This window comes from Erithacus rubecula, assembly GCF_903797595.1.
Source record: "Erithacus rubecula genome assembly, chromosome: 2".
Taxonomy (NCBI): Eukaryota; Metazoa; Chordata; class Aves; order Passeriformes; family Muscicapidae; genus Erithacus; species Erithacus rubecula.
The window spans coordinates 77,047,152-77,073,469 of NC_136685.1; the positions used below are offsets into that span (position 1 = coordinate 77,047,152).

General features: G+C 40.7%; 3 protein-coding genes across 3 annotated transcripts in view; 1 reads left to right on the plus strand and 2 right to left on the minus strand.

Annotated features, from left to right (window-relative positions):
• Positions 1 to 995: 995 nt before the first annotated feature.
• Positions 996 to 15,848, minus strand: CEBPZ (CCAAT enhancer binding protein zeta). The gene is made up of 16 exons (XM_079327439.1): positions 15,670 to 15,848; positions 13,792 to 15,329; positions 12,499 to 12,730; positions 12,012 to 12,183; positions 11,308 to 11,396; positions 10,816 to 10,869; positions 10,036 to 10,138; positions 9,062 to 9,130; positions 7,334 to 7,400; positions 5,989 to 6,089; positions 5,373 to 5,430; positions 4,171 to 4,364; positions 3,105 to 3,188; positions 2,582 to 2,643; positions 2,416 to 2,497; positions 996 to 1,661 (listed from the first exon to the last, which is right to left on the minus strand). The coding sequence occupies exons 1-16, from the start codon at positions 15,826 to 15,828 to the stop codon at positions 1,522 to 1,524; spliced, it is 3,204 nt and encodes a 1,067-aa protein (XP_079183565.1). The 5' UTR covers positions 15,829 to 15,848; the 3' UTR covers positions 996 to 1,521.
• A 31-nt stretch (positions 15,849 to 15,879) lies between these two features.
• On the plus strand, positions 15,880 to 24,919 carry NDUFAF7 (NADH:ubiquinone oxidoreductase complex assembly factor 7). Its single transcript, XM_079327605.1, has 9 exons — positions 15,880 to 16,221; positions 16,307 to 16,387; positions 17,706 to 17,816; positions 18,779 to 18,989; positions 19,479 to 19,537; positions 20,240 to 20,353; positions 21,091 to 21,234; positions 21,540 to 21,713; positions 22,065 to 24,919. The coding sequence occupies exons 1-9, from the start codon at positions 15,949 to 15,951 to the stop codon at positions 22,275 to 22,277; spliced, it is 1,380 nt and encodes a 459-aa protein (XP_079183731.1). The 5' UTR covers positions 15,880 to 15,948; the 3' UTR covers positions 22,278 to 24,919.
• Positions 22,744 to 26,318, minus strand: part of PRKD3 (protein kinase D3) — a 41,454-nt gene continuing 37,879 nt past the window's right edge. Inside the window, exon 19 of the mRNA XM_079327452.1 lies at positions 22,744 to 25,685. Within this exon, the coding sequence (XP_079183578.1) occupies positions 25,512 to 25,685 (174 nt within the window). The 3' untranslated portion in view covers positions 22,744 to 25,511. The remainder of the gene's footprint in view (positions 25,686 to 26,318) is intronic.

The window sequence follows — 26,318 nt, forward strand, 5'->3', positions numbered from 1 at the left end:
GAGGACACACGCGGCTAGTGTCGGCTCCGGCATTAATTTAACTTCAGTTCTTCAGGTCTCTTACACTTACCACTCCGTGCCCAGGTAACAGAGCAGAGTTTGGTTACTACAAGGAGGTTTGCTCCGCAGGGCAGCGGCCTTGCTTTGCGCGCAGGGCTCTGCAGAGTGCAGCACTGGTTCCACAGATGTGTCCTTGCGGGAAAAGAGCCTGTCCTGCTACCTGCAGGGTCAGGGCGAGCCAAAAGGCAGCTGCTGCTTTGACTGGGAGGGCAAGAATCCACCCATTTCAGCAGTGGTGTGGTCTTCATACCATTTGCAAGCTAAGCTTCACCTACACGTCAGTTTGCATGTTTTCCAGGATCCAGGTGATGTTGGGCTGTTAAATTGCAGCCATCTTTGCATTTTTATTAGAAAATACATATAAAAAATATGGAGAAGATGTTTTCAGCTTATTGTAACTTGGTGCTGGGCACTTTGTGATTTTTTTTCTCCTTTTTTGCAAATTTATATGCATTTGCACATTTTCTATAATTGCAGTTCTGTAAGGTGCAGTGAGCCAATCCAACAGCTCAGTGAACTCAGAGTGAGGCTTTTACTGCTTTGTCTTAGTACTACTTAGAATGGTTAACATCTTTTTATGAGCTGCTGTAAATAATTAAAATAGCATAAATCTGTTGCAATTTTCTGCTGGGTTGTCAGAGCAGCCCATGGAATGATTCAGTGAACACCTAAATCTGCACAAGGGAACAAAGCAGTTTTCCCTGGTTTTATTTCCATGTCAGTTTATGAGAGGCATGCAGCTTCCTGTGAATCTACAGCTTGGACTTGGTTATCACAATTATAAGGAAACTTAGAAAACACTATGATGATGGGCTTGCATGTATAAGACCTGAATAAAATCTCTGAAATTATTTTTAAAAACTAAATTCCTATCACATTATTTAATGGTGGCTGTAACTAAAGAGCTCAAACAAATTTCAATAAAACAAATCTAGTTAGAAAAATAGTGCATTTAATTATTCATCTTAATATATGCTGGGAAAGTAACTGTGATTTATCTTTCTTGCCAGATTTCAGATACACAATGCAGAAGAGGTTTCCATCAATTCTGGAAGGTGGGTTTGTAGTGGTTGGCTTCAGAAGGATGGTTGAAGCTTCTCTTGTATCTTAATATATAAAACTGATCTTAGGATGGCCTAAAACTTTCCTGAGGAGACACTGCAGAAGTTTTTATTGTTAAGGCATGGAGTGTGAGACTGTTGGATAGAGCTGGAGGGTTACACACGGAATAAAACCAACCACAAAGGGGCTGCTTGTCAGATATGTCTAAGAGCTGACATGGATTTTCCTGTTTTTCAGTTTATTACAAATCCAATGAGTGGTCTGGAATTCATGGCATAAGGGAGAATGACCAAATGACATGGTTAAGCAGCAAGAACTGAAGTAAGAAAGATGTGTAATTAAATAAAAAACTATTTTAAGAAAAATTATTTTTAAAATGTCCACATCAAGACGTTCAGTTCATCGTCTTGATTTCTTGCCTTTGTACTTGTTTTTCAGTCCTCTGTGCCTGAACTGTTTCTTCCTTTTGATGATGCTTTTCACATCCCTGTTGTGAAGCCACTTGTCACGCTCTATTTCCCACTGGATCTGTTTGACATCTGTAGGAGGAAAGATGAGAAATAAGGAGCCAATGGATACCTCTGACCATGATGTGGCAAACAGATGAATCATGTAAAAGTTAAATCTTGACTACTGTATTTATAAAAGTTAATAAAAGTGCAAACTGCCTTTTTTTTTGAGAAAGCTGTGGGTTTTTTCATTTCACAAAACAAACCCTACCATCTCAGAGTTCCAGACACTATTTTCTGTTTTACTAATGCTAGACACATTTGCGTGTTTAAGTGCTCCGAACATTTTCCAAGTGACACCAGCAAGACTTGTAAAAGCTTTACAAAGCTTTATTCAATCAGCATATACACATATAATTCATTAGAATTATTTTGGGAAAACTACTTTCTGTTTCACTGATCCTGTAAGGAGACAGTCCAATAGGTAGGTAAAGCAATACCTCATGCCTTTCCAAGGAATCAAGGGCACTTCACCTGAGCAGAATTCACACAAATGCTTGACAAAGAGCATCCTGCCTGTCCCTATGTACAGTATTAAAGGGCCAACAACAGCCTCACCCTCTTTTCTGAAGCCTAATTCACTCCCAGTTAATATTTAGCTTTGGGCATCTCTTGTCACCAGAGAAAACTGTCACATCTTCCTGGTGTTGAGCTACTGTCCCTGCTGTGTGGTTTCTGACCCTGTATTCCAGCTAAAGGTGGTTCATCTTTTCACCTACAGAACCTGAAGGGAAAGAAGTGAATTTCAGCACTACAGCTGATGCTATTTGCAGCATGTACTTACTGGCATTATCTCTGTTGGCCATGGCGTTCATTCCAATATTGTCAAACTTAGACCCAGCATTTTCATCCAGCAGATAGCCAAACTTTAAAGAGAGAAATTTTAATATTGTTACAAAGCAACAGGTAAAATGCTTGATCACTTTTTGTTAAGCACTGATTAAACTCACCTCTTCTGCAGATGCCAGTATACCAGCATCTTTGAGTTTTCTCTTCTTTCCTCGCCTGGATCCTTCAAACAAAAAAGCATTATTCTTATGAGACACAATTTCAAGTTCCCAAAGACATTAAAACCAAGTTGTACCATGTTTAAAATTTTAGCTTTTCTTAATGAGTTCATCTGAATTAGCTATGTTTAAAATCTTAGTTTCCTCACTTCCCCTAAAAGAAAAGGAAAACATAGTTTCCAACCAAGAATTAAATAGCACAAATCTGTGCATCAGGTGTAAGAGATTTGCAAACCACCAGTACAATTCCATCCTTCTTCAAAATTCCTCCTTCAACTCTCATCTCTTCAACAGCAGATTGTTACACTGAATTGTGCTAGTTGGGGGAAAAACCTCCTTTTCATTTATGGTTTATTCAAATCTGAACCTAGATGCAAAATGTGATAATCTACTGTAGTAAATCCCTCTATTCCAAAGGTTTTTGAACTATTTTATGTATTAAGCTTTCATGTCAGTGTTTTCTTACCTTCCAGTGATCCTGCAAAGTTCATATCTTTCTTTTTCTTGCCCTTTTTACTGACAGATTCCAGTTGCTTGTCATTGTCTGAGTCTGACAGGGAAAAAACCCAAATACATCAGTGTCCAATTTTCACACCATGCACACATATTTAAAGTGCAGCAGAGACTAAAATTTCTTTATAGGAGTATTTGTCATAATGTCATAAGTCTTTAAAAGGCAGTGCACACAAGCAAATCTAGTATTTCTTCAAGCTGGACAATTAAAAATTGGTCTGTGGTGTACTGTTTTTTATGTTTTTTTTCACAGCACCAGAAGGGAATGATACTATGATACATAAAATCCAAAAGCTAAAAGCAGACGTTAGGTAAACCTCAAATGTCTGGGTGGTAAGTTTAGTGAAATAATAATCTCATGAAAGATTGTGTTAACAACTGTATGAACAGTTTACCTCCTCTACCCTCAGTAATCTTCCTGTGACCTTTAGTAATTCATTGAAATACTCCATTCATCTCTGATTTTCCAGCCACATGCACTGTGTTCTGTGTAAACTCTGCTTTTCAGGTGAAAAAATAAAACCATACATGTAGAAGAATCAGTTACTACTACAGTGGTAATAAAACTTTGAGTGCACAGCTGTATTGCAAGAGTAAGCTGTTAATTGTGAGACAGCCATTTCATTAAAAGTTAATTCATCTAAAAAAAAATCAGCATTAACTATGTCTAAAGAAATACAAAAATTATCAATTACCAGATTTTTTTATTTTTCTCCTTAAGCTATTTTAATATTTCTGCCTCCTGAATCCAGTTTTGTGTATAAAGCTACCATTTTCAGAATGAAAGAAACATGTCTCATTTGGAAGTTTTTATACCCAGATGCCCAATTCCCACTCTTGCCTAGGAGATTGTGCCAGGAAATGCTTCTCTTGAGTCTTCATTGTACAGAGGAACTGTCATTTCTATGCTTAAAATCCAAACTTCCCACCTAGATAACTGAACTGGAATTTGTATTATGTAGTTACATTATTAGCTATTTTTAAAGCTTTTTGTTTTTTGGTAACAAATGGCACTTTACCTAGGTCATTATCATCTTCAGACACATCCATAAATACACCTCCCTCTTCATCCATATCCTCTTCAAAGTCTTCCTCCATGCTTCCTAAGGAGACTTCCTCATCATCCAGATCACTGAAGTCATTTTCATCATCAGAATCCTCCCAGTCACCACCCTGGCCTTTTTTGTCGCCTTTGGGATTTTTTTTTATATTACTAAAAAAAGATGGAACAAGGTTAGCACTTCATCTGGAAAAAATACTGTTTGTATCTAGATGACATCTATCTACTGGCAAACACTATGTTAGGAAAGTTCAACATCATTGCAAACTACTTCAATGTAGGCTGAGACCTAAAATATGCGTATTATACACTCAGGTATGTTTTCAACATTAGTATAGGCAGTTGTATTATAAAAGTCAACCATTTTAAGAAGTTCTAGAGAGAATCCTATTCTGAAATTAGCAGAAATGACAGCTTCAGCATTTTATCTCCTCTGTGTGTTTGCTTCTTTTCAGAAAGTCTTTTCTGTAAACACACACTGTAAACACACTGCTCTGTTAAATACCAGTCAAGATCACAATAATGTTTCAGGTTTCACTAGGAGTTCAGACTTTGATTCTGCTGTCACCTCAAGGGAAAAAGTCTCTGTGCAAATTCAAACGCTGCATTATAGATATTCTGAGTAAAACAGAAGATACTTAATAATTTATGATTAGACTCAATGAAGCTAAAGGTCCTTTCCCACCTAAATGATGCTATGACTAATGAAAGTGCTGACTTCAGGAGAACTGAGCTCTGTGACTGTGGATCTCACAAAGCTAATTAACTGTGTTAGGCCCAGTTACAATCAGTCCTTACTACAACAGTGGCATTGTGCTTCATTCTGCTTTTGTACTTGGTAATTCTCAAATAGAAACCTGAGACAATGAAAAAAAAGATTTTACACTGCTTACTGGGTCACTCCATTGTATTAATTAATTAAGATAATCCAATACCACAGGTCTCATTTAAGAGAGTAAACATCCATGTAAATTATCCCAAGGTCATAATGAACTATAAGGGGACATACAGAAAACCTGCTTTACTCAGTTTAAAACTGATGCTGCTTTTTTTGCAAGGTGATATTCTGAGTCATTCTGAAAAAGGTCTATCTAGTGTCACAGAGTAAAACTCTCTGTAGATGTTAAAACAAGAAGAGTAAGAACGAATCTCAAGTCTTACCCAGCAAAATCAAGGTCATCCTGGCCAACAGCAGCATTATCAGCAGCTTCAAAACTATCTATGGAGAAAGAAAAATGTGATTACTACAGGTCAGGTTGGATGGAGCTCTGAGCAACCTGATCTTGTGGAAGGTGCCCCCGCCCGTGGAAGGAGGCATGGAATGAGATGAGTTTGCCAGTGACCTTACTGAACTCATACCCTCATGAAAGACTAGAAACAATGAGAGAAACTGTAGCAATAAAAAAATAGAGGCAAATGTTACATGCTGCTAGAAAAAGTTACTCAGACTACATTAGGAAAAGAGCAAAAGGGCATGAACTGACACTCAGGAGTGTAAATTCAAAATCTGACCATTTCCAGCCACTCAAACAGGCTGACCACTGCAGTGGTGGGAGCAAGGACTCTTACAAACAACCACACAGCTGGCTCACACAGCAGATAGCAGGAATTGTTGTCTGCAGGAACAGAAGGAGCAACTGGAAAGCCAGTTTTCTCTCACTCCCATATTCCTCTATCTGGTTATTTTACACAATATGAACTGTAAAAATGGTAAATTAGTAATCTGAAAAATCTGGGAATATTGGGATAGTTACTGCAAGGAACAACACAGCCTTACCCAATGCTCTTTCAAATTCATCATCATCCACATCTTCCACACTTTCTTCATCATCCAGACGCTTTTGTTTCTCTCTCTTCTTATCAAACTTTGAATAAAATCTGAAATAATATATTGTGCTCAGACACAATGGGGGATATCTTTATGACTTTTTAAATAAAAATCTTGCAAAGTGTTTCCCATGTATGTTGCCAGTTGAAAACTGAAATTGATGGTTTCAAACACACCTAAAATCAAGAGATTTGTACTTCCTTTGTTTTTCAAAAAATCAGTCACTGCTGTAATATTTAAAACAATGGAATTTCACTGGCCAAAGGTGGCGGAAGTTATTTTTAACATAATGAGTTTATAAAGAGCACAACAATGATGCAAAAATCTGCCTTAGACTGAGAAGAAAGAAAGAATCAAATTTGACTTGAACAAAACTGGAAAAAAATAAAGAAGATATCAAGTTTCATTAAATTTTCTCATACAGCCCTCTTCAAGTCTTAGTTTTATCTTCTGTCAACCATTTTCACCTTCATTTCATTTTAAAGAACCGCCAAACACAGAAGACAATTTTGTACTGGCAATTTTTGAAGACTTTAAATGTGTAATTACAGTTTAAGCCATCTTCAATGTAACAGCACTGTTAACTTTCCACACAGGGGCAAGTTTTTAAGATGCTTTTCTTTAATCTCGAAACTAACACTACTATTTTATTTTATTTATTAGTAGCATATTCCTCAATATTATAGTATCAATTAATTTATAATAAATGAAGTTAATTCAAATAATAATTTCCTAAGGAGACACAGGTAATCAGTATTTTGATCTAATGAAAACAAATTTTTGCCAAATGTATACCACTTCCATTTTAATACTACAACTGCATTTTTGTATCATAATCTCAAAGGAAGTTCAAAGAAACAGAAAGAACTATAAGTAATAAAAAACTAAATACTCTAAAAAGTAGCTTTTTCTTTTGCTTTGTTCCATTCTTTGATTAGCTTTGATGCTAATAACATGAGCTATATTCCAGCTTTCATTATATATACCTCTAATGCCTAAGAATTACAATCCACAAGATATTCATCATTACCCATTACTTAAGGCTTCTCTATTATAATGTCAGCTTACTTAATTTACTTAAACTACAAGCCCCAATTGTCTTTGTGATATTCTTTCATAAGCACTTTTAACAAATGTTAAAATTATACCCAAGGAAAGTACTATCCCTCAAATTAATCAAAACTTGCAAACACTTGTAATACCAGAGAATATTTACAAAATGGAGTGGGTTTTATTGGCATTGCCAATAAAAAAAACCAACACTTAAAATTAACATTCACAAGTATTCCATTACCTGTGAAAGAACACTTCATCCACTGGGATTTTGCTTTCATCTTTGGACCGGAATTCCTTACTGTTGACTGCAAAATCAAAAAAAAGGAACTGATCTTACCCCAAGCTGAAATGCTGGTTATTCTTTCCAGAGGGTAAGCAACATACACAGAGAGAAACACAGCATCCTGCATTCAGCAATGGGGAGCTTATCTGAAAACCTCTTCAAACTAACACAGTGCATATACTGTACTCCAGTGTGCAGTATGGAAAAGACCCTATGGAAAAACTCAAGTGGCACATCCCTTACCAGATTCTGTTATGTATCAGCAAAGCAGGGGGACACAATCACCTACAGCAGGCATACACTTAAAACAGCAACAGGAAAGAAAGCAGGGAGTAAGATGAACTTGCTTCCATGAATTAAAACACTGTCATTACGTCCACCCTGCACTCCCTGGCAGTAGAAATGCTTGTCAAGAGCTGCAGAGCAGGACCATGTGACAACTGAGCACATTGAGGAAGGGATCAAGCCTCAACCTGCCCCCATTTCTGAGAAATTGAGGCAAAATATGACACTGCAACAGCAGATCAACTAGGGTAATTATCAGATTCCCTGTAGAGGAGCTTTTTACCCTCTCACATTCCCCTTCCCTCCTCCTCAGAAGTAAATGAAAAGAAGAAAGGCTACAGATTATCTCAGTGGGCACAGATTATAATAATTTCTAAGTGACATGGGTCCAAGTTTCTGAAACCAGACCTGCACACTCACAGAAGGACTCTTCAAATGAACAGTAGAAGGTACCAGAGGATTTGCAATCTCAGCTCCCTATGCCTCAGCAGAGATCAGCTACATGCAACAACTGCAGATTTTTGGAGACATATTAATACATCCACATTTTTGTATCATGTCATGTCACTTGTAAAACACTTGAATTCCCCAAATTCTGTCCTAAATCCTCAGTCTGCTCCTTCAACTCAGAATAAACTAAAAACTGTGACAAAGTGTATAGGCTAAAATGTCTATGTTAAGCTTTACCAGCCATAAAAGTACATCATTACTTAGTAACCTGAATAACTACAACCTCTTTTCCAAAGCTGGAAAAGCACATCCCTGGGAATGCTACAGAGACTCTTAACACAGAAGATGTGCCAAGTCTTCTGTCCTCAAGCAGCATGTTTTACTGATAGTTTGCTCTGTTTTTTTAAACTGTTTGTTCATCCACCAAATCCTACTCTTGATTGTTGGAAACAGTGGGAATGGACAAAAGGCAGTTTATTTCTGGAGTCAGGAAGATTCTTAGCAAGATAACAGTGCCAAAGATACCTTACACTCATCCTAACAACAGCTGCAGCTGTGGCATTGTATGCAGTAATCCATGGAATTTAATGAAAGAACCTAATGTGATTTAAATAATTATATAGATCCATTTTTCTGGTATTTTAAGCCATTTTTCAATCATAATAAACAGAATAAAAATGGCTATAGAATAACTGACTTTCTCTACATCATTTTTTCTTCAAATGATTCACCAGATCCAAAGTTCCATCTCTGCAGATTCCATACATCCTTACAAGAAGATGAGGTCTAATCCTGAACATTAGGCAGGACCACTGTACTCCTGACAGATGGCACTTTCTTTTATTGCTAAGACAAACAGCATCAACAGTGCAGATGACACATCTACATCAACCAACCAAGGATTTTTTTAATCATCATAGTCTTAACTGACCTAAGGGGCTGACTTACCTGCAAGATTCTGCATATTCCTCATAAACTGCTTCTTCTTTGGCTGCATTACCACACTGCTGGTGTTTTCTGTATCAGAATATAAATCAGAGAGGAATTTTTATTTTATTAAGTTTATTTTATGTTTAGGAGTGGCTAATAGACCAGTGAGTCTATTATTATTATTTTATTATAATAAAATAATTTATTTTATGTTAGGAGTGGCTGATAGACCAGTGGGTTGCACTGCCATCCATGACCTCAAGAGGCTGGAGAAATGGGCTGACAGAAACCTCCTGCAGTTTAACAAGGGGAAGGGCAAAGTCCTGAACTGAAAGAGAAAAAACCCCATGCACCAGTATACACTGGGGACTGCCCAGCTGGAAAGCAGCTTGGCTAAGAAGACTCTGGTAGTCCTGGGGACACTGTGAGACAACACTGTGTCCCTGCAGCAAAGAAGGCTGATGGTTTTCCTGGCACTTGTTGGACCACCCTTGGAGCCCCGTGCCCAGGTCTGGGCTCTCCAGTATAAGGCAGACATGGGCATATTGGAGAGAATCGAAGACTTCACCTGAACACCTGGAAACACTTTTTCACTGAGGGCAACTGTGCACTGGAAAAGGCAGTACAGAGAAGCAGAGGATCCTCCACTCTTGGAGACATTCAAAAGCCATCTGGGAAGTCTGCTCTAGGTGTCTTTGGTGGAGCCCATGACTTCAGAGGTCCCTTCTAGCCTCAACCATTCATAGTCTTTACATGTCCCTATCCCTTGCTTATTCCTGCCAAGTGAGCAGCTCTGCACTGTGGGTGTGAGGGGCAGCAGGATGTGTCTGTCAGCTGGCTCCAGGTTGCAGACATCTGTCTCGCAGCCCTGAAGACTGATCCCACTCCTCAGTTCCACCACATGCACCCCAAATATTTGACAAGGCCAATCTGAGAGAATGAAAATTGGGACAGCACCAAGATCACATGGTAGATCACAGACAAGTGCCTACCTTTGCCTTTGCTGAGTTTGGGATTTCTGTACACAAAGCGATCCAAGAATCTCATTAACGTGAAATCCTGCAAAGGGTCCCCAGAGTACTGAATGTGATTTCCCTGAAAGGAAAAAGCCAAAACCATTAAGGTCTTCATTTTAGAAAGACACTATCTAAACACAAAACTCTCAGTCAGTTCAAGAATAACATTAAAATATACATTAAAAAGATAAAAGACTTGAGGATACTATACCACATAACCCTGACCAGGTTCTTCTTTTTGCATTTCAGTTTTCTTAACTAAACCACACCTCCTTTGCTTTGTTTCAGTGATAAATTGCCTTGCAAGGTACCGTGCTAACAGTAGTTAATACTCAACATCATTTCAATACCATGTATTCAAATGAAAATAAAAATATTTTAAATACATATTTGTGGAAGTTTGAGTGGTTTTGGCATGGTACCACAACAGTATTTTTACAAATATTGTTCCTGTAGTAGGGCTCCTCATATTTAGAAAAAAATTAAATAAAAAGATACAAAAAAACTCGAATAAAGCTTTAAGAATCATATAATACCTACATTTCTACAAAATTAAAACTTTTGATAGCAGTCTCCTTTACATATAACATTGTAATTCCACAAAAAGCTTGACATTTGAGAATACAGTAGAGTTCTGCAGAGCAGCTAGTTACCCACGAAGTGCAAGGAGACTTTATAATGTATTTTTTCAAATGGCAAAGGATACTGAACATAAAATATCAAACTTCAAAGCAACAAGCTAGCAAAAGCACTTACTTCTAGAATTGTTTTTGCAAACAGGGCCACGGATGGATGAAAATGTTCAGAAAGCTGAAAAACATGAGTCATTCATTTATTTCTAATTAAAAAATATGCTGTAAGACCACTCTGTGACATAGTAGTGCAAGGCTGATGAAGCACTTAAACAACTGAAGAACTTTAAGTTCTAATATTTTATTTGCATTAAATACATTTTCACCTATCGATTTATTTAAGTCAATACTAAAAAGCTTTAATGATCAAAGCTAAGATCCAATAGTGAAAAAATATTAATATTGTCCAAATCTTCACTTAAAAAATTCCTATTCCCTACTCAAGAATATCAGTATTGTATGGAACATATACAAGTTTAAAGCTGAACAAAGGGTTAGCTTTAACATTTCTGTTGTTACTCAAGTAGCTACTTCAAGAATAACCAAGTTCTTCTTCCTCTCTGTGTACAAGGGCCACACTTATAAACACAGCAACAGCAATAGAAGAAAGTCCTACCTTCTTCAGTTCCCAAAGGCTTGTACTTTCAGCACCACAGTATAAAGGACTTCGGTGCATGGGATCATAGGAAGCTCCACTCTTCCTGCCTGAGGGGAGGAGGGGAGCAAAACAAATTTTCTCAGAGTATTACTCTCATTCCCCACAACAGTAATGCTGCCCATCACTCCCAGCTGGACATGGCAGGGGTTCACTGGCAGCAGGAAAAGGCTGTATTCAGCTGCCCTTCACAGTGTATGATCAGGTGCACAGACTGAGTTCCTGCCTGCTTCCAAAGGAAGGTCCTGAAAAGCCCTGGCCTGTTCCAGAAGCCTTCAGGGAGGAGTGAAGTTGGGCACGAGTTCAAAGCTGGACAAACTGTTCTAGCAGGCTGCATAAGCCAGAGAGCAGCTACACATCCTAATCTTGGTTACACTGCTCAGAAGGCATTTGAACATGGAAGCAAAGAATTCCAAGCCTGTTAACAGCTAAGGCACATATAATGTGTTTGTTACAAACTGCATCAAGTTAAATACACTAATCATAGAGTCTTTTTGTGGCTCCTGAGGTAACAGATAAATTGCTCTGACTGGTTGCTTTCAATCAAACTTCAATTTAAAAACTAAAATTACGTTTTAATCACTTAATCTTACAACAACTCTTGATCAACATATTACTGTTATGGACTCTTAGCTGTTAAATTATATATTTTCTTGCTGATTTACCTCCCATATTCAGATGATGTACCCATGAGGCTGACGAATTTGAATTGTTTGTTTTAGCAGAGCTTTCCATTGTACTTTTCTTTTCATCTTCTACTTCTTTGTCAGCATCCACGAATTTTTCATCCTCTTCAGCCTCTTCTTGATCCTTAAAGCACTCTTCATCATCTGACTCCTAAAAACCAAAAAAACATTAGCAAAGAGTTTTCCTTTCCAGATTTACTCTTTTTTTTTAGAAAAATGCACATAAAGTGCATCTTGAGCTTTATAAAAATCTAAACAAATTATGGTTGATGTTTAAGAAATACAGATTTTTGTCCTTGATATAGCACTTTAAAAAATTGAACTTTACTGCTTGGAACAAACAACTATAATGGTCCCTCCTCACCTCAAGAAACATCTTAGCAAAAGGTTACTAATAAACAGGTTAAGTAAAGGTTTTTATGAAAACAGCACTTATTGAAAAAGCAATGAGATAAAGAAATCATACCACATGACCCTGTAATTGGACCCTTAACTCTGGTTTGACTTTCAGAAGCTCAGACAGAAGGTATAGGGTTCCACAAATGAAGGGTGGCATTTGTCCACAAGTGACTTGCAGGAGCCTCTTCACAAAGGCCTTCACGCGCCGCAGAACAACATCTGCCTTCAGAGACTTATAGACAAGATTTAGAAACATGGATGGCTTTGAGCACGTTGCTAAAGCAGGATCTAGAAGCTTCCTGTAGGACACAGAGGAGAAATTTTGCTGATTGTCACAATGCACACAGGAGAACAACTGCTGCTAACAACAACAACCCACATTTTTCGGAGTAGAAATCTAAAAAACTAGTGACAGTTTGCTCTTTAGTACTCAAAACCATGAGGATCAATTCTGAACTGACAAGAGCTGTGCCATATTTCTGAATATATATGAGACAATGAAGATTAAAAAAAAATTAAAACTGCCTCAGTAAACAAAACATTGCAAAAAAATAAAGTGAAACAGCAGCAAAACTTGAGATAATCAGTGTTAAGAAACTAATCTGATTTGTTCATATGTTTAAAAAAACAGAAAGCAAATGGTTAAAAAGCAGCACACACAATCACAACCAAATCAGACACTTGTACTAGCAAGTTCATTTTCTACTCCAATTTTTTCCCAGTCTTCCAGGCACAGTAAGGCCCTCAGGTACACTTCACATTCTTGGGGAACTTGAATTATCTTTTTAAAAAATCAGTAACTTCCCCTTGGTCATCTAAACAGAAGCCTGTAAGAATCCTATAAAGAGTCTAAACAATCAGCTGTGACAAGAAAAAAAACAGTATTTTTATAACACAAGTCTTTCCAGCTACACAAATTAAATAATCTAAAGAAATTTAAAATAATATTCATCCTCCTCAAAATAAGGGAAAAAAAAGAAAACAAGATTTTAGGCTATTTACAGGCATAATTTACAGGCCTAATTACTTTACAGGCGAGTACCTGTAAAGGTGATTTCAGAAGAAATAGTTATCAATTAGTTTCAAACAACATCTGAAAGTAAAGCAAGCCACCACAAGAGTGGCAAAGGATGAAATGCACATGTGTTCTCAGGACCTGTGACTGTCTTTTGTTTTTATCCTCATGTTAAATGAAAGAAACCACATGCATTTTCTTCCAGCTCCTACAAAACATCAGAAATTTTAGTCAATGAAACACTAAACTAGCAAGATCTTAAAAGCAAAGTGTTTCTACAACTTTAAATTAATGGTGACTACATCTTAAATGAAATTTATATAAAAATGCAAGCCTGACACTTACTTGTACAGTGCTGCATAGTACCTGTCCGACACAGTCTGCTGGGAGTCCATCACTTGAAACAGCAACATCAGGGCCTGGACACTGGTGCTGAAGTTCACAAAATGCAGAACTTTGAACAAGGTGTTCATTTGCTCTTTCACTTTCTCATCACCGGTCTCAGCATAAGGGTAAGCTCTGTTTACCCCGCAAAGAAGAGCACTGAGCATTTTGGATTCAACATCTTTTTTCTTAATACAGTTCCGGAAAAAGCACAAGTACAAAGTTATCAGCTTGTTAGCCAATGCACTCTCCTCGTGACTGAGGACTATCGGATTTAGAAAGCAGATAGCGTAATACTGAGTTTTCACGTTGATGTTTGAGCGGTACAGAAGCCTCTCCACCTCATTGCACACTACTCCCTTCATATTTGGATGCTTGTGAAGTAACGTCTCTAAAAGGTAAGAGGCTTTGGTGGCAATCTTGTTCTGAGGGTCACCCAGTTTATTCACCAGCAGAACCAGCAGAGCTTTCTCCTGCTCGGGCTTGTTACAGAGCAGCTCGTGGGAAACTGCCAGCGCTCGGGATTTGGTGGCTGTCAGACAATCATGGCTCATTGTCTCCAAGGCCTGCACGAACTCTGCTATCTGCAGCTTCAGGTGATGCTCGAAGTACCAGAGTATCAGCCGCCTGTCTCTGGAGTCCTTGTTGCCACTCGACATCTGCACTATGTTGTTAAGCGGTCGCTGAGAGAAAGAGCACAATTTTCGATTGTCTGGTAAGATATCCGTAATGAGAAGCTCCTTGAAAGTATCTAAAGCCATAAGGCTCTGCTGCCTGCTGCCCTTTTTCTTTATGAGGTTTATCAAGTTCTCAACAAACTGGAGACTGTGGACAGCACTGTCCTGGATGAGAAGGGTCATCGCTGCCATCCTGTCAGCCAAGGTACCCGAGGACACAACAGTTTTGATCCACGCTGAAGAAGCCCCCTTCTGATAGTCTGTCTTATTTTTAAACAGATCTGTCTCATGTTCATACAGCTTTTGGGCCAGGGCCTTATACTTGGACAGAAGCGTCTGGTTCTGTGGCTCTGGAGAGAATTCATTGGTGTATTCTAGATCATACCACTTGCCCCCTGGTTTGATCAGGATTGCTTGCCTAGCATGAAATTCAAAATCTTCTTCCAGCTTTTCTTTCTTTGAAGGCTCTTGGCCCTGATCACCACCAGCCTGCTTCTTTTTGCTGTCTTTCACACTGATCTTTTTGCTGTCTTTCACACTGATTGCCTTTTCCTTTCCTTTTTTTTCTTTTTTCCCCTCCAGTGAAGGAGGATTTGTTTCCTTCTTGCTTTTCTCTTTCTTTGGAGGCTTCTCTTTCTCCGGGCCGCCACCATCATCCTCATCCTCCTCCACCACCAGGCAACTCTTTGCATACTTGCTGAGCCCCAGGGAGCTGACGAACGCCTCCAGCTCCCCTTCCTTCAGGTCATCGATCGTGTCCTTCTTGCCACCATCCACCATCTCGGCCTCCTCATCCACGGCACACAGCATGAGGTAATCTTGCTGCGGAGACAGGGCACAGCTGTCACGGGCAGATCTGGTGCCAGGTTTGCCAAGACTCCCAAGGGTTCCCCACAGAATCCCTGAATGGTTTGGCTTGGGAGGGGCCTTGAGGACCTTCCAGTCCTGCCATGGGCAGAGAGGCTTCCCTAAACTCAGAGTCCCATGCAGCCTGGCCTTGGGCACCTCCAGGGATGGGGCATCTACAAGTTCCCTGGGCACCCCGTCCCAGTGCCTCCCCACCCCTGAGCAAAGAATCTGCTCCCACACCCGCGTGGGACCCGCACACGAGGGCCCGTCCCGGGATGGTGATCCCGGCCGCCACGTGCTCCCGCTCCCTCACCTTGGTGCCGCCGAGGCGCAGCACCTCCTCCAGCGTGAACTCCCCCGCATCTTCGCCTTCTGCTTCTTCATCGCCGTCGTCGTCGCCGTCCTCCTCGCCGCTGTCGCCGCCCGCCTTCCCCCGGTGGCGCTCGCCGAAGTCCCAAAGCGCGGCCGCCATGGCCGCCCGCCGGAAGAGCCCCGCGCTCCCGCTGACGCGCGTCCGGGCCCCGCGCTGCAGAGAGAGAGCGGCAGGAGGAGGAGCGAGAGAGCCGGAGCCGCCGCCGGAGCCGCCGCTGCCATGGTGCTGCCGCTCCGTGCGCTCCTGGCGGGCCGCCGGCGGCTCCCCCGTCCCGCTGCTCGCCGCCTCTGCCCGCTTTCCCTCCCGCTTTCCCGCCGGGCCCCTCTCTCCGCTCCTCTCCCCGCAGCTCCGCCGGCGCGGCTCCGCTCGGGCCAGGCGGAGGCGGCCGGCGGGGACGGGGCGATGCTGCGGCACCTGGCGCGCAAGCTGCGGGCCAGCGGGCCGGTCACGGTGGCCGAGTACATGCGGGAGGCGCTCACCAACCCCGGGCAGGTGCGGCGGGGCCGGGCCGGGCCGGGGGCTGTGCCTCGGGCCCCGCTCACAGCGCTCACCTCCCTGCGCCGCTTCCCCTTCGCAGGGCTACTACACGCGCCGCGGCGGCGTCGGCGAGAGCGGGGACTTCATCACCTCGCCCGAAATAAGCCAGGTGTTCGGAGAGGTAACGCACTTCCTTAAACCTTACGTTATTTGTTTTACTTCAACCACGCGGGCCTGGCTGGAATCCTGGTGGACAACGAGCCAGCAGTGTGTCCTTGTGGCCAATGGAATCCTTAGGAAGAGCATTGCCAGCAGCTCCAGGGAGGTGACCCTGCCCCTCTGCCCAGCCCTGGTGAGGCACATCTGGAGTGCTGAGTCCAGTTCTGGGCCCCTCAGGACAAGAGACACATGGAGCTGCTGCAGGGGCTCCAGGGGAGGGTAACACAGATGATGGAGGCACTGGAGCATCTCTCTCAAAAAGGAAAGGCTGGGGGAGCTGGGGCTGTTCAGCCTCCAGAAGAGGCACTGAGAGGGGAGCTCATCAATGTCTGTGAGTATCTGCAGGGAGGTGCCAGGAGGATGGAGCCAGGCTCTGCTCTGTGGTGCCAAGCAACAGGACAGGAGGAAATGGCTGAAACTGATGCACAGAACGTTCCTCCTGAATATGAGGAAGAACTTTACTGTGCACTGGCACTCAGGTTGCCCAGTGAGGTTATGGAGTTTCCCTCACTGGAGACATTCAGGAACCATGTGGAACATAATCCTGTGCTGTATGTGCTCTAGGATGACCCTGCTTGAGCAGGCAGAGTGGTCCAGATGGCCCTTCCAATTCCATCCCAACTGATTTCCAAGCTGAGGTTCAGATACTTTAATCAGTGTCAGAATACTGGAGTAGCAATGATTGACTTCAAGTTATTTCCCAAGAAAAAAATTGGTTTTGAGGGAAGAAGAGGGGTTTTGTTTTTCTGAAAGTCCTTTGTCTGAAACACCATCTGTGCTTAATAACACTCTACTTTCATACAGAACTTGCTTATAAATAAAAGGAGTTATGGTGATGTTCCAGTGTTAAAAATCCCCTCAGAAATACTCTCCACAAGTTGGCCTGGCTCACTCTGGTTTGTGTATCATTTCCAGAAGTGAAGAGTAGCTAAATCCTGTTCTCAGTGACACTTTGGTAAATGCATTTTCAGGAACAGCAGTTGTCCAAAGGCACCTTAGCAGTGACCTGTATTTGAGCCTTAAGTGTTGCTCCAGCCAGAACAGACTCTCCACATTTACTGATGGAGAGTTGCTTCTGCTGGGCTGACAGCAATCAATTACCAATTTTAATACTTAAAGACAAGAATGTGACCTTATGTATCATAATTCTTCTTAACTTTAAAATATGGAGACAGGATGTTGCCATGTTGTGTTAGTTATTATCAGACAAAAGGCAGGTATGATTTTCCACAAGGGCTGGAGTTATTCCTGTAACCCTGTGTGTTGTTTCTCCCTGACAGTTAATAGGAATATGGTACATTAGTGAATGGATGGCCATGGGCAAACCCAGCACCTTCCAGCTGGTGGAGCTGGGCCCAGGGAGGGGCACCCTCACTGAGGATATACTGCGGGTAGGTGAAAACTATTCATGTTCTTTGTTTCTGGCTGTATCCCATAGCTACAGTGAAATCTGTAGGGAAAAGGTTCTGCTGTCAGGATTTACCTTCCCTAGTAGCCAGGTCAGGTTGGCAGCTCAGACTCTAATTAGAACAGATGAGTTTCTGGGACCAAGGCTCTCAGGTGGAGGCAGAACGGGGGCCAGTGTGTGCACACAGCACAAACATGCCTGTGACCTTGCAAACACTACTGGATAGATGGAGAGGGCAGGAATATTCCATTGTAAATTATTTCTGTGTAGGGAAACATTATCCAAACTGAAAACCATCTAGGAAGGTATTGCTGTGTGTAGCTAGGATGGAGACCTTAGTGCAAGGAACAGAGCTGGGGAGTACAACAGCATAGAATGAAATTGTGTTAATTCCTTTGGCATTTCAGGGCCTTATTTCTTTTGAGTTAATGCTTTGTGTTCAGTCATGTTTGCATGGCTGTCATAATTAAAATGCTGCTGATTCATAAACAGATTGCTAATGGGATTTAGCACCACATAAGAAATTTTATTCTATTTATACATGTTAATAAAAATAGTGAAATGTGGGATATCAAACACTTGTTTAAGGTGGCAGGGAAAACTGAACTATTTCTCTCCTAATGCTAGACCTTGTACAGGTCTTAGAGGAGCTACTACTACTCTTCCAAATTAGCATTTCATGTTGTTCTTACAGCCAACTTTTTAATGTGTAGACAACTTTTTTTAAGTGTAGCAGCTTTTTTTAATATTTATGAAGAAACTCACACTTCTGCTGAAGGAGCAAGATGCAGTCTTTCTCACTGAGATTGTTTTGTTAGTGAAAGCCAACTAAAATATTTTTATCTTGAATAATTAATAGTGAATAGTGAGAAGAAGGGTTAATACTTAAACCTTTAATGTACACAGGACAAAACTGTGCCTAATAGAATTCATCTGCCTTTATAGGTCTTCAAGCAGCTCACCTCTGTTCTTAGTAAATGTGATGTCTCTGTTCATCTGGTAGAAGTGAGCCCCAAGCTCAGCGAGATCCAAGCAGTGATGCTGACAGGAGGGAAGGTGCAGCCAAACCCTGAGGATGAGTCTGCTTACATGAAAGGCATTAGCAAGACTGGAATTCCCATTTTTTGGTACAGAGACATTCAAGATGTGCCACCAGGTAAGCAGCTTGAATGCCTCTTAAAGGGATGGTGCCCTTCCTTCACTGACAGCTTTTGATAGCAGAGGGCATCTCTGCTAACCTTCACACTGGACAGAAAGGTAGTTATATACATATTTGTTCTTCCTTGTACAAGTCTGAAGTAGAATTTTGGTTCATTTTCATCACTGCTACCTATTCTGTCTATCTTCATTTGGGGATAACGACCCAATTTTCCTATATTCTGACTTTCTTTTCATGGAAAAAGAAAACCCACTGACTTTGCCTGAATCTCCTTTCACAAGACAGTGATTTAAAATTCATGGACTAGAAGCTAGAACTAGCTGTAGAAATGGTATCTTTAATGTGTGCAAGCTGGAAGTAATTTGAATTTTTTCACAGCCACATTAACTAGCTTAGTTCATTAAAAAATCATAAAAATATTTTAACCTGGAAGTTGCTCTGGAAGCATTAATAATTTAATGCATTCTTTTTTTTACCTTCCCACAGGTTACAGCTTTTACCTAGCACATGAGTTCTTTGATGCCCTGCCAATACATAAGTTTCAGGTATAGCAAGATTATTATTGTAATTGTGACCAACTGCTTAAACACCTTTTCTCTTTGAGGAAGAACAGAATTAAGGTGTCAAACTGGACACATGCCCTGTCTATGGTGATAAAATAATTCTAACTGAATTTGGACAAATAAGGCTTAATTCAGCTGATAACTGTAAAATTAGTAATTACTCTTGAATGGAAAAACTTGAAGAAAGCTAAGGATTTCTTTCTGCTGAGATAACTCAAGATTTTGATGGTTCTTTTTATTTCTTATACTACATTAACGCAGCTTTTAATTTCCACATGATTTTCTGTAAAACTGCTAACAAAACACTGAAGGGCTTTCATTTGAACAGTAATGAGAGCAGCAAAATAGAGGCTAGTTATGATTCAGAAGTAGCTAATTTATGAAAATCAGTAGAATGAAATATTTTGTTTTGATAAGTTAAATTTTGCACTGTCAATAAAAGAGGCAGCATCATTCATTCCTTTTAAGTATAATTAAATCTGTATTTGTTGGCTCTGCAGATGAGACTCCACCTCAAGCTTTTTTTAAGGCAGTTACTGGCATTAAATAGGAATGAGTAATAGCTGTTAATAATGTCTTGTTCCTGAAACCTTTGTGAAAAGGTTTGACATACTGGTTCAATCAAATGAACAAGGCATGTGGTACCTGTTGGAGTGTAACATGAGTACTGTGCTCGTTGAACAGCGAACGGAGAAAGGCTGGCGTGAGGTGTTGGTTGACATTGATCCAGAAGTTCCTGACCAGCTGCGGTTTGTCCTGTCACCATCCAGGACCCCTGCGACACAAAACTTCATTCAGGTGAGGTTATGCCTACCAGAGCTCATCCTTACACCTTTATTGACTTGCAAGTACATTTAGTGCTTCTCAGTTACTCTGACAGCTAGAGGAAGACTCTCAGTCTATAAATTGATAGAGCTTAAAATTTGCACAAGCATTTAGCTTTGTATGCTGTGAAACCACAGCACAGAAATTACCACGTGTATCAAACTTCGTAAAAGAGGAGCTTGAACACACAAAGTATCTCAGAGAGCAAACCAAGGCAGCAAGTGACAGGCAGGGTTCTGCACTCTGTGTGTGGCATCACCACCTGGAAAGTGGCCCTGCCCCAGCCAGGGTCTCAGCCTGCTGTAGAGTACTCAGCTGCCTGCTTCTGTGCCAGACTGATCTTTAATGGAAAATGGCTGTGGTTTCTTCCTGAAGTGCACTGGATATTCACAGATACAAAATTAACTGCTGGAGATTAAAGGAAGCTACAAAGTCTCACATAGGGAGGCCTCTTGGAAGGGTGTGCACAGCTGAAGCACTATTTTCCTTAAGTACCACTGTAAGGAAGTTTCACCTGATAAAGATATTCTTGGTAGAAACAATTCCATTTGACTATAGGTTATGAAGAGATGGCTGAAATCCAGTACTCAGAAAATACTAATTGAGAATGAGCGATAGCAAACCAACAGCCCAAGGCACCCATTGTGAGGGATACTTGCCTTGTGCTTGTCTGCTAATACAGGTGTTCTGGTCTTTGAACTCTGCACTAGCCAGAAGAAACAAGAGACCATGTGGAAGTGTGTCCTGAGGCCGGTGTCATTGTGCAGAGGCTTGCCTCTCGCATAGAGAAGGATGGTGGGGCTGCTCTGGTTGCAGATTATGGCCACGATGGAACCAAAACTGACACTTTCAGGGTAAGGCACTTGCCCTGGAGCAGCAAGCCAAAAGACTCTGTTATCTTTCATCATTACCTTCTTCTGAGATAAAGTTTGTAGGTGGGCATAAGAGCAAAAACTGCATAAAACTGAGTAATCCCTATGTAATCAGTACCCAGAAGGGTTTCTGTCGAATGTCAAATCTGAGCTCTTGCTACATTTATCTCAAATATTCCATGTACTGTTTGCTATTGTCACTCCTCAAAGGCTCAGCTTAATTTTTGCTGGCCCCAGCTATGATGGCTGGACTACAACTGAGCGTAATCTTCCGATTTCATTTTCAGGGTTTCCGGAATCACAAACTTCACAATGTGCTGAGTGCTCCAGGGACAGCAGACCTGACAGCAGATGTTGATTTCAGCTACCTACGAAAGATGGCACAGGGCAAAACTGCTACCTTAGGCCCCATAAAACAGCGGGAGTTCTTAAAGAACATGGGCATTGACCTCCGACTGCAGGTACAGGTGTTCACAGCTACAGAACTCTCCCAATCCACAGGCAATACTCTCAAGCAGCACGAGAGCTTTAGTAAAAATCTTTGGTTTTAAAATGAAGTTGTTCAAAATAGCATGTAGGTATGAGATCAGAAAGGTGTTTCTCATAGATGTAAGTTACTCCAGATGCCTGAAAGTAAACTGATCATATTATCTTTAGGAGCATTTAATGCAAAACTTGCATCAGTGAATGCACTGTGGACCACCAGTTCTACCATTCACCACAGCACTGTTAAGTGAGAAAGATGCAAGAAGGGATTGCAGGAATTTATAGGAATGCAGGAAGGGCTCTAACCTGCTTTTATTTTTCCTCAGGTGCTCTTGCAGAATTCTGGTGACACAGCAACTCGTGAGCAGTTACTTCGCAGCTATGATATGTTGATGAATCCTGAGAAGATGGGGGACTGTTTTAATTTTTTTGCCCTGCTGCCTCACCACAGACTTGTACATCCTGACAAGAAAGATAAGCCAGAATCAAAGTCTCCCCTACCACCTGTTGCTGGATTTAATGAACTGTTACTAAAGTAATTTCAAATGCTATCACAAAATGTGTGATAGAATAATTCTGGTGCAGCACACCAAATCTCTTGACTGACCTACTCAAAGCAATATGAGTGGAAATAAAACACTGCACGTACAGAAACCAGCACAACAGAATAGAGAATGAACAATGGTTTGGGGTGGTCTTACAATAAAACTGAGTGAAATATTCACTAGTGGAATTCAAAACTTGTCAATAACAGATGCATTAAGGAGTCTTTAAATGTATTCACACTTTGTTACTTGAATAAAATCAAGATGCCTTGACATCTTTGAAGATATTTTTATAAAGAGAATAGTGACAGGATGCACGTAAAAGGAGTTCCTGCTGGCAGAATTTCCACAGCAGGACATATCTAATAACAAATCCACAAGCAATAAAGTATAGAACCATTTACTCCCAAGAACACTTGATAGGAGAGATCATTCACATAAATGAAAATAACTAGTCTGATAGGGAAATAAATTTTATTTTCAAGCTTACCAGAGGATATTTACAAACAATGGGATGTATAAAAATATAAAAGTACTTGACAGTGTCATTTTGAGGCTATAAATTTTACATGAGCTTTTTTCTAGCATCACCATAGCACTATTGCTTGAACAAACGCTAGGGGTAAGGGTATTAAACACTGTAACCTACTGCTGTCAAAGTCTGCAGTAAAGGCAGAAAAAAGGGAATAAAAAACTCAGCTATTTTTTACTATTCTAGGAAATTTACTCATAATGTAAGTCTGATTTTTTTTGGTTTCTTGACTACTAGCTGCTTTTGGTTTCCATTGTCTGGCCCCATAAGTCTGCATATGATCAGGCAATCTCCTCCAGAGGCCAACAGCATTATTTTTATTTTAATACAACTTGAAGAATAAATAGCTCATATAATCTTTTAAAGCAGAGCAGACTTCATGGGGAGAGACAAAAGCCAGGCCTTCTACTTCATTATTTTCCCCTCCTTCCTCTATTCCTGTTGTGCTTTTTCAAGTGACTGAGCTGCTTTATTTCTTCCCTTAAAACAACACAAACAAAACCCCCACAGATAAACCTGAAGTAACACCTCAAAATCTGTAAAAAAAATCTGAAGTTTAAAACCAAACTGTATCTATATTATTGCAGTTAGAATGAAATATAGCAATGGCTTCATTGAAATTTGGTCACTTGAGCAATGGAAGTTGAAAACCAGCACTGCTTTCCATGCAAGAGCAGGCAAATACAAACTACCAATGTTAGAGGTGACTGCTCTGGTTCCAGAGATGAACCTCTTTGTGCCTCTTTTAACAATCAGTCCTGAAACTCTCCCTAAACAGGATTAAGAATCCAGAGCTCAGCCTTTGCCCACACAGACACCTACAAAATGCAGTGGCAGACACACAAAGGGCAATGGGAAAAGGAAAAAGTGAGTTAAACACCCAAACCTACCTGTGGGCACATCATTCTGCAGCTGCCACTGACCACTGCTAGGTCACTGCTATTGCTAGGAGCTGCCAGCTCTGAACAAGCCATGTAACATTTTAGGTATATCTAACAACTTATAAATCTCACCTGTTTCCTTACCTGAATAACAGCAGTAGAAAAAAAATACTTATCTACACACAAACAATAAAAGAAAAATCTTTGTAGGAGAGAGGAGATACCCCAAAGCCTTTCACTGCCTTTTGCAGTTCAAAGGCAGTATTTTAGAAATACTAAATGTATCAGTATTTTAGAAATACTTCCAACTAAGCTCCAGTTAAGCAGCTTGGCACATCAGGGATGCATACAGCCATCCAGCACCCTCCAGCAGCACAACACTCTTACCCACAAGAAAGGGATTTCACCCTTTTCATTTTTTAAAGTAACACCAAAAAACCTTCCATTTTCATTTAGCATTATGGCCTCAAAGTTCTTTGAAATACCATTAACTTAACTGTCCAAGGGAATCATTTCCAAAGAGCACTGTGGTTTCCCCTCTACTGTGCCACAAGTCTGTTAGTGGTTGGGAATCCTTCAATTGAGGCATGTGCACAGAAAAGACTGAGTTAGGAGTTGCTTTTGGACTCTTCATTCAGGTCAAACAGTTCTGACACAGTAAAGAGGATTGGAGGGGCTACAGGTTAAGGTGAGAAGGCAAAGTCCTTTCTCCTACAATCCAGCTGCCCTGGCAGAAGCAACAGGTGATGTGGTATCCACTGTTACTTCTAGGTTTTGAGCAGAGTTACATAACAAGGTAGCAAGCTACAAACTACTCCTGATGTAGGTCCAGGGAACCTTAAAAAATTAGAAAAATATTAGAAAAAATTTTAAATCTTATTACTCAAAATGACAGAAAGAAGCTGCATGTCCTTTTCCCTCTTTTTCCACATCCTTCTGCTGGAAGTTGGTCTTCCAGAGTGAAAGGATATTCTTCATCAAGTCTTGTATGCTCTCTGTGCATTACTTGTGTAGTTTTAAGGCAAAATGCCTTTGGTGTGTATCAATGACATGCCAGCCTTGCACAGCAGCACACTGTTGTGGCTTATTGCTTTTTTTAACAGACAAAAGCCTAGCACAGCTTTGATTGTCATCTCCTTAGACTGTCAGCCAGCATTTCAAGAGGAATGTAAGAAGTTAGGGGGTTTTCTTTTTTTTTTTTTTTTTTTTTTTTTTTTTTTTGTTGATATCTGTAAAAGGTTCAATTAAGGCCAAGACACACATTTAACTGTCTAAACAGCAGCAAATTATTCCTTCATCTATGAAGCTGTATTCAACTAAACCACCATGTTTTGCTTGAGCCAAGGTATTCTGTACTGATTTCTTTATACAGTCTCTTCATCCTCCATGGTTTGAGAAACAGGAGATGTATCTAAGTAACAGAAAACAGTCCTCTATGGCCTAGTAAATAGGGATTAGAAAACTATTACAAAAACTCTTACTGCGTAGGCTATGAAAATAACAAAAACCCTTGAAAAACACAAACCATTCCGTCTGTACACACTACACCTTGGTAGTGGCTTTGTAGCTACCCAACTCAGTGAAATGTTACCCAACAGGGCTTTGTATCCCACTGTCCAGTAACTACTCAGAGAAGGTCAGGGATGCAGAAAAGCTTGCCAGACAGTCTATTCCCATGGCAATGCAGGATCCTCTGGGGCTTTACACACCAAACTATGTGTACAACATTTGGAAAGAGCAATATCTGTTCCAAAACTCATCTCCAGTTTCTGCCTGGAGTATCCTTCTCTGTTGCAATTTAGCATAATGAGCAAATCAAGGGTCTTCTTCCATGTCATCAGGATTAGGAGCCATAATGAAGTGCTGGGGGTACTCGAGGTTGTGCTCATAAGCGTGTTCTTTCCAGCGTGCATCGTCGCTCTCGTGGGTAATGTAACGCTCTCCAATGCGGGTTTCAAATTCCCTCAGGTCCAGCCAAGTCTGATAATCCTAAGGAGTGAAAGAGATTTAAGAATGCAGTTTTAAGAAAGAGCAGCATTATATTCCCACAGATGAATTCTGCAGATTGTGTCCATTTTTAGTGTAAATCACCAGAAGGTATAACCAACAAGATCTGCTAGAAAGAAAAAAAAAGGGCCCCAATGCTGTCCACAAAGACCAGTTCAAAATTAAAGAGGCAAGTATCTAAGGTTGTCAAAGCAGCACATAAACGTCATTCCAAACAAATCTCTTCTAAACCCACTACAAGTTAGGGCACACACCAGTGTGTCCACTTCAGCACTGAGCAGATAATGTTTGTCTCCATGCTGATTCCACAGGGCTCCATGCACTCATCACTGCCCACAGTCAGGGGGGAAGCCAGAAGAGTAAACCCATGCTGTGCCAGATGGAAAGGAAAAGGTGGGAGAGAGAGTAAGACAAATTTCCCTCGAGGAAAGAAGCCATTCACAGATGGTCAGAACCCTGGAGCACATCAAATGTAAAGCTAAAACCAGAAACGCTCAAGACTTCATGAATGCTTGTTTACAGAATGTGACACTTGGAGATTTTATAAGCCTCTGAAGGATTTAATAAAAAAAAAAAAAATTCACCCATTATAAACACAGTGAAAAAGGCAGATGG

Coding starts and splice junctions, on each gene's coding strand:
- CEBPZ (XM_079327439.1), bottom strand. CDS start 15,828: ATGGCGGCCGCGCTTTGGGACTTCGGCGAGCGCCACCGGGGGAAGGCG. Junction 10,139..10,815: donor TTGCAAAAACAATTCTAGAA/GTAAGTGCTTTT, acceptor TTTTCCTTTCAG/GGAAATCACATTCAGTACTC. Junction 4,365..5,372: donor GATGACCTTGATTTTGCTGG/GTAAGACTTGAG, acceptor ATCTTTTTTTAG/TAATATAAAAAAAAATCCCA.
- NDUFAF7 (XM_079327605.1), top strand. CDS start 15,949: ATGGTGCTGCCGCTCCGTGCGCTCCTGGCGGGCCGCCGGCGGCTCCCC. Junction 17,817..18,778: donor TCACTGAGGATATACTGCGG/GTAGGTGAAAAC, acceptor CTGCCTTTATAG/GTCTTCAAGCAGCTCACCTC. Junction 21,235..21,539: donor CCAAAACTGACACTTTCAGG/GTAAGGCACTTG, acceptor TTTCATTTTCAG/GGTTTCCGGAATCACAAACT.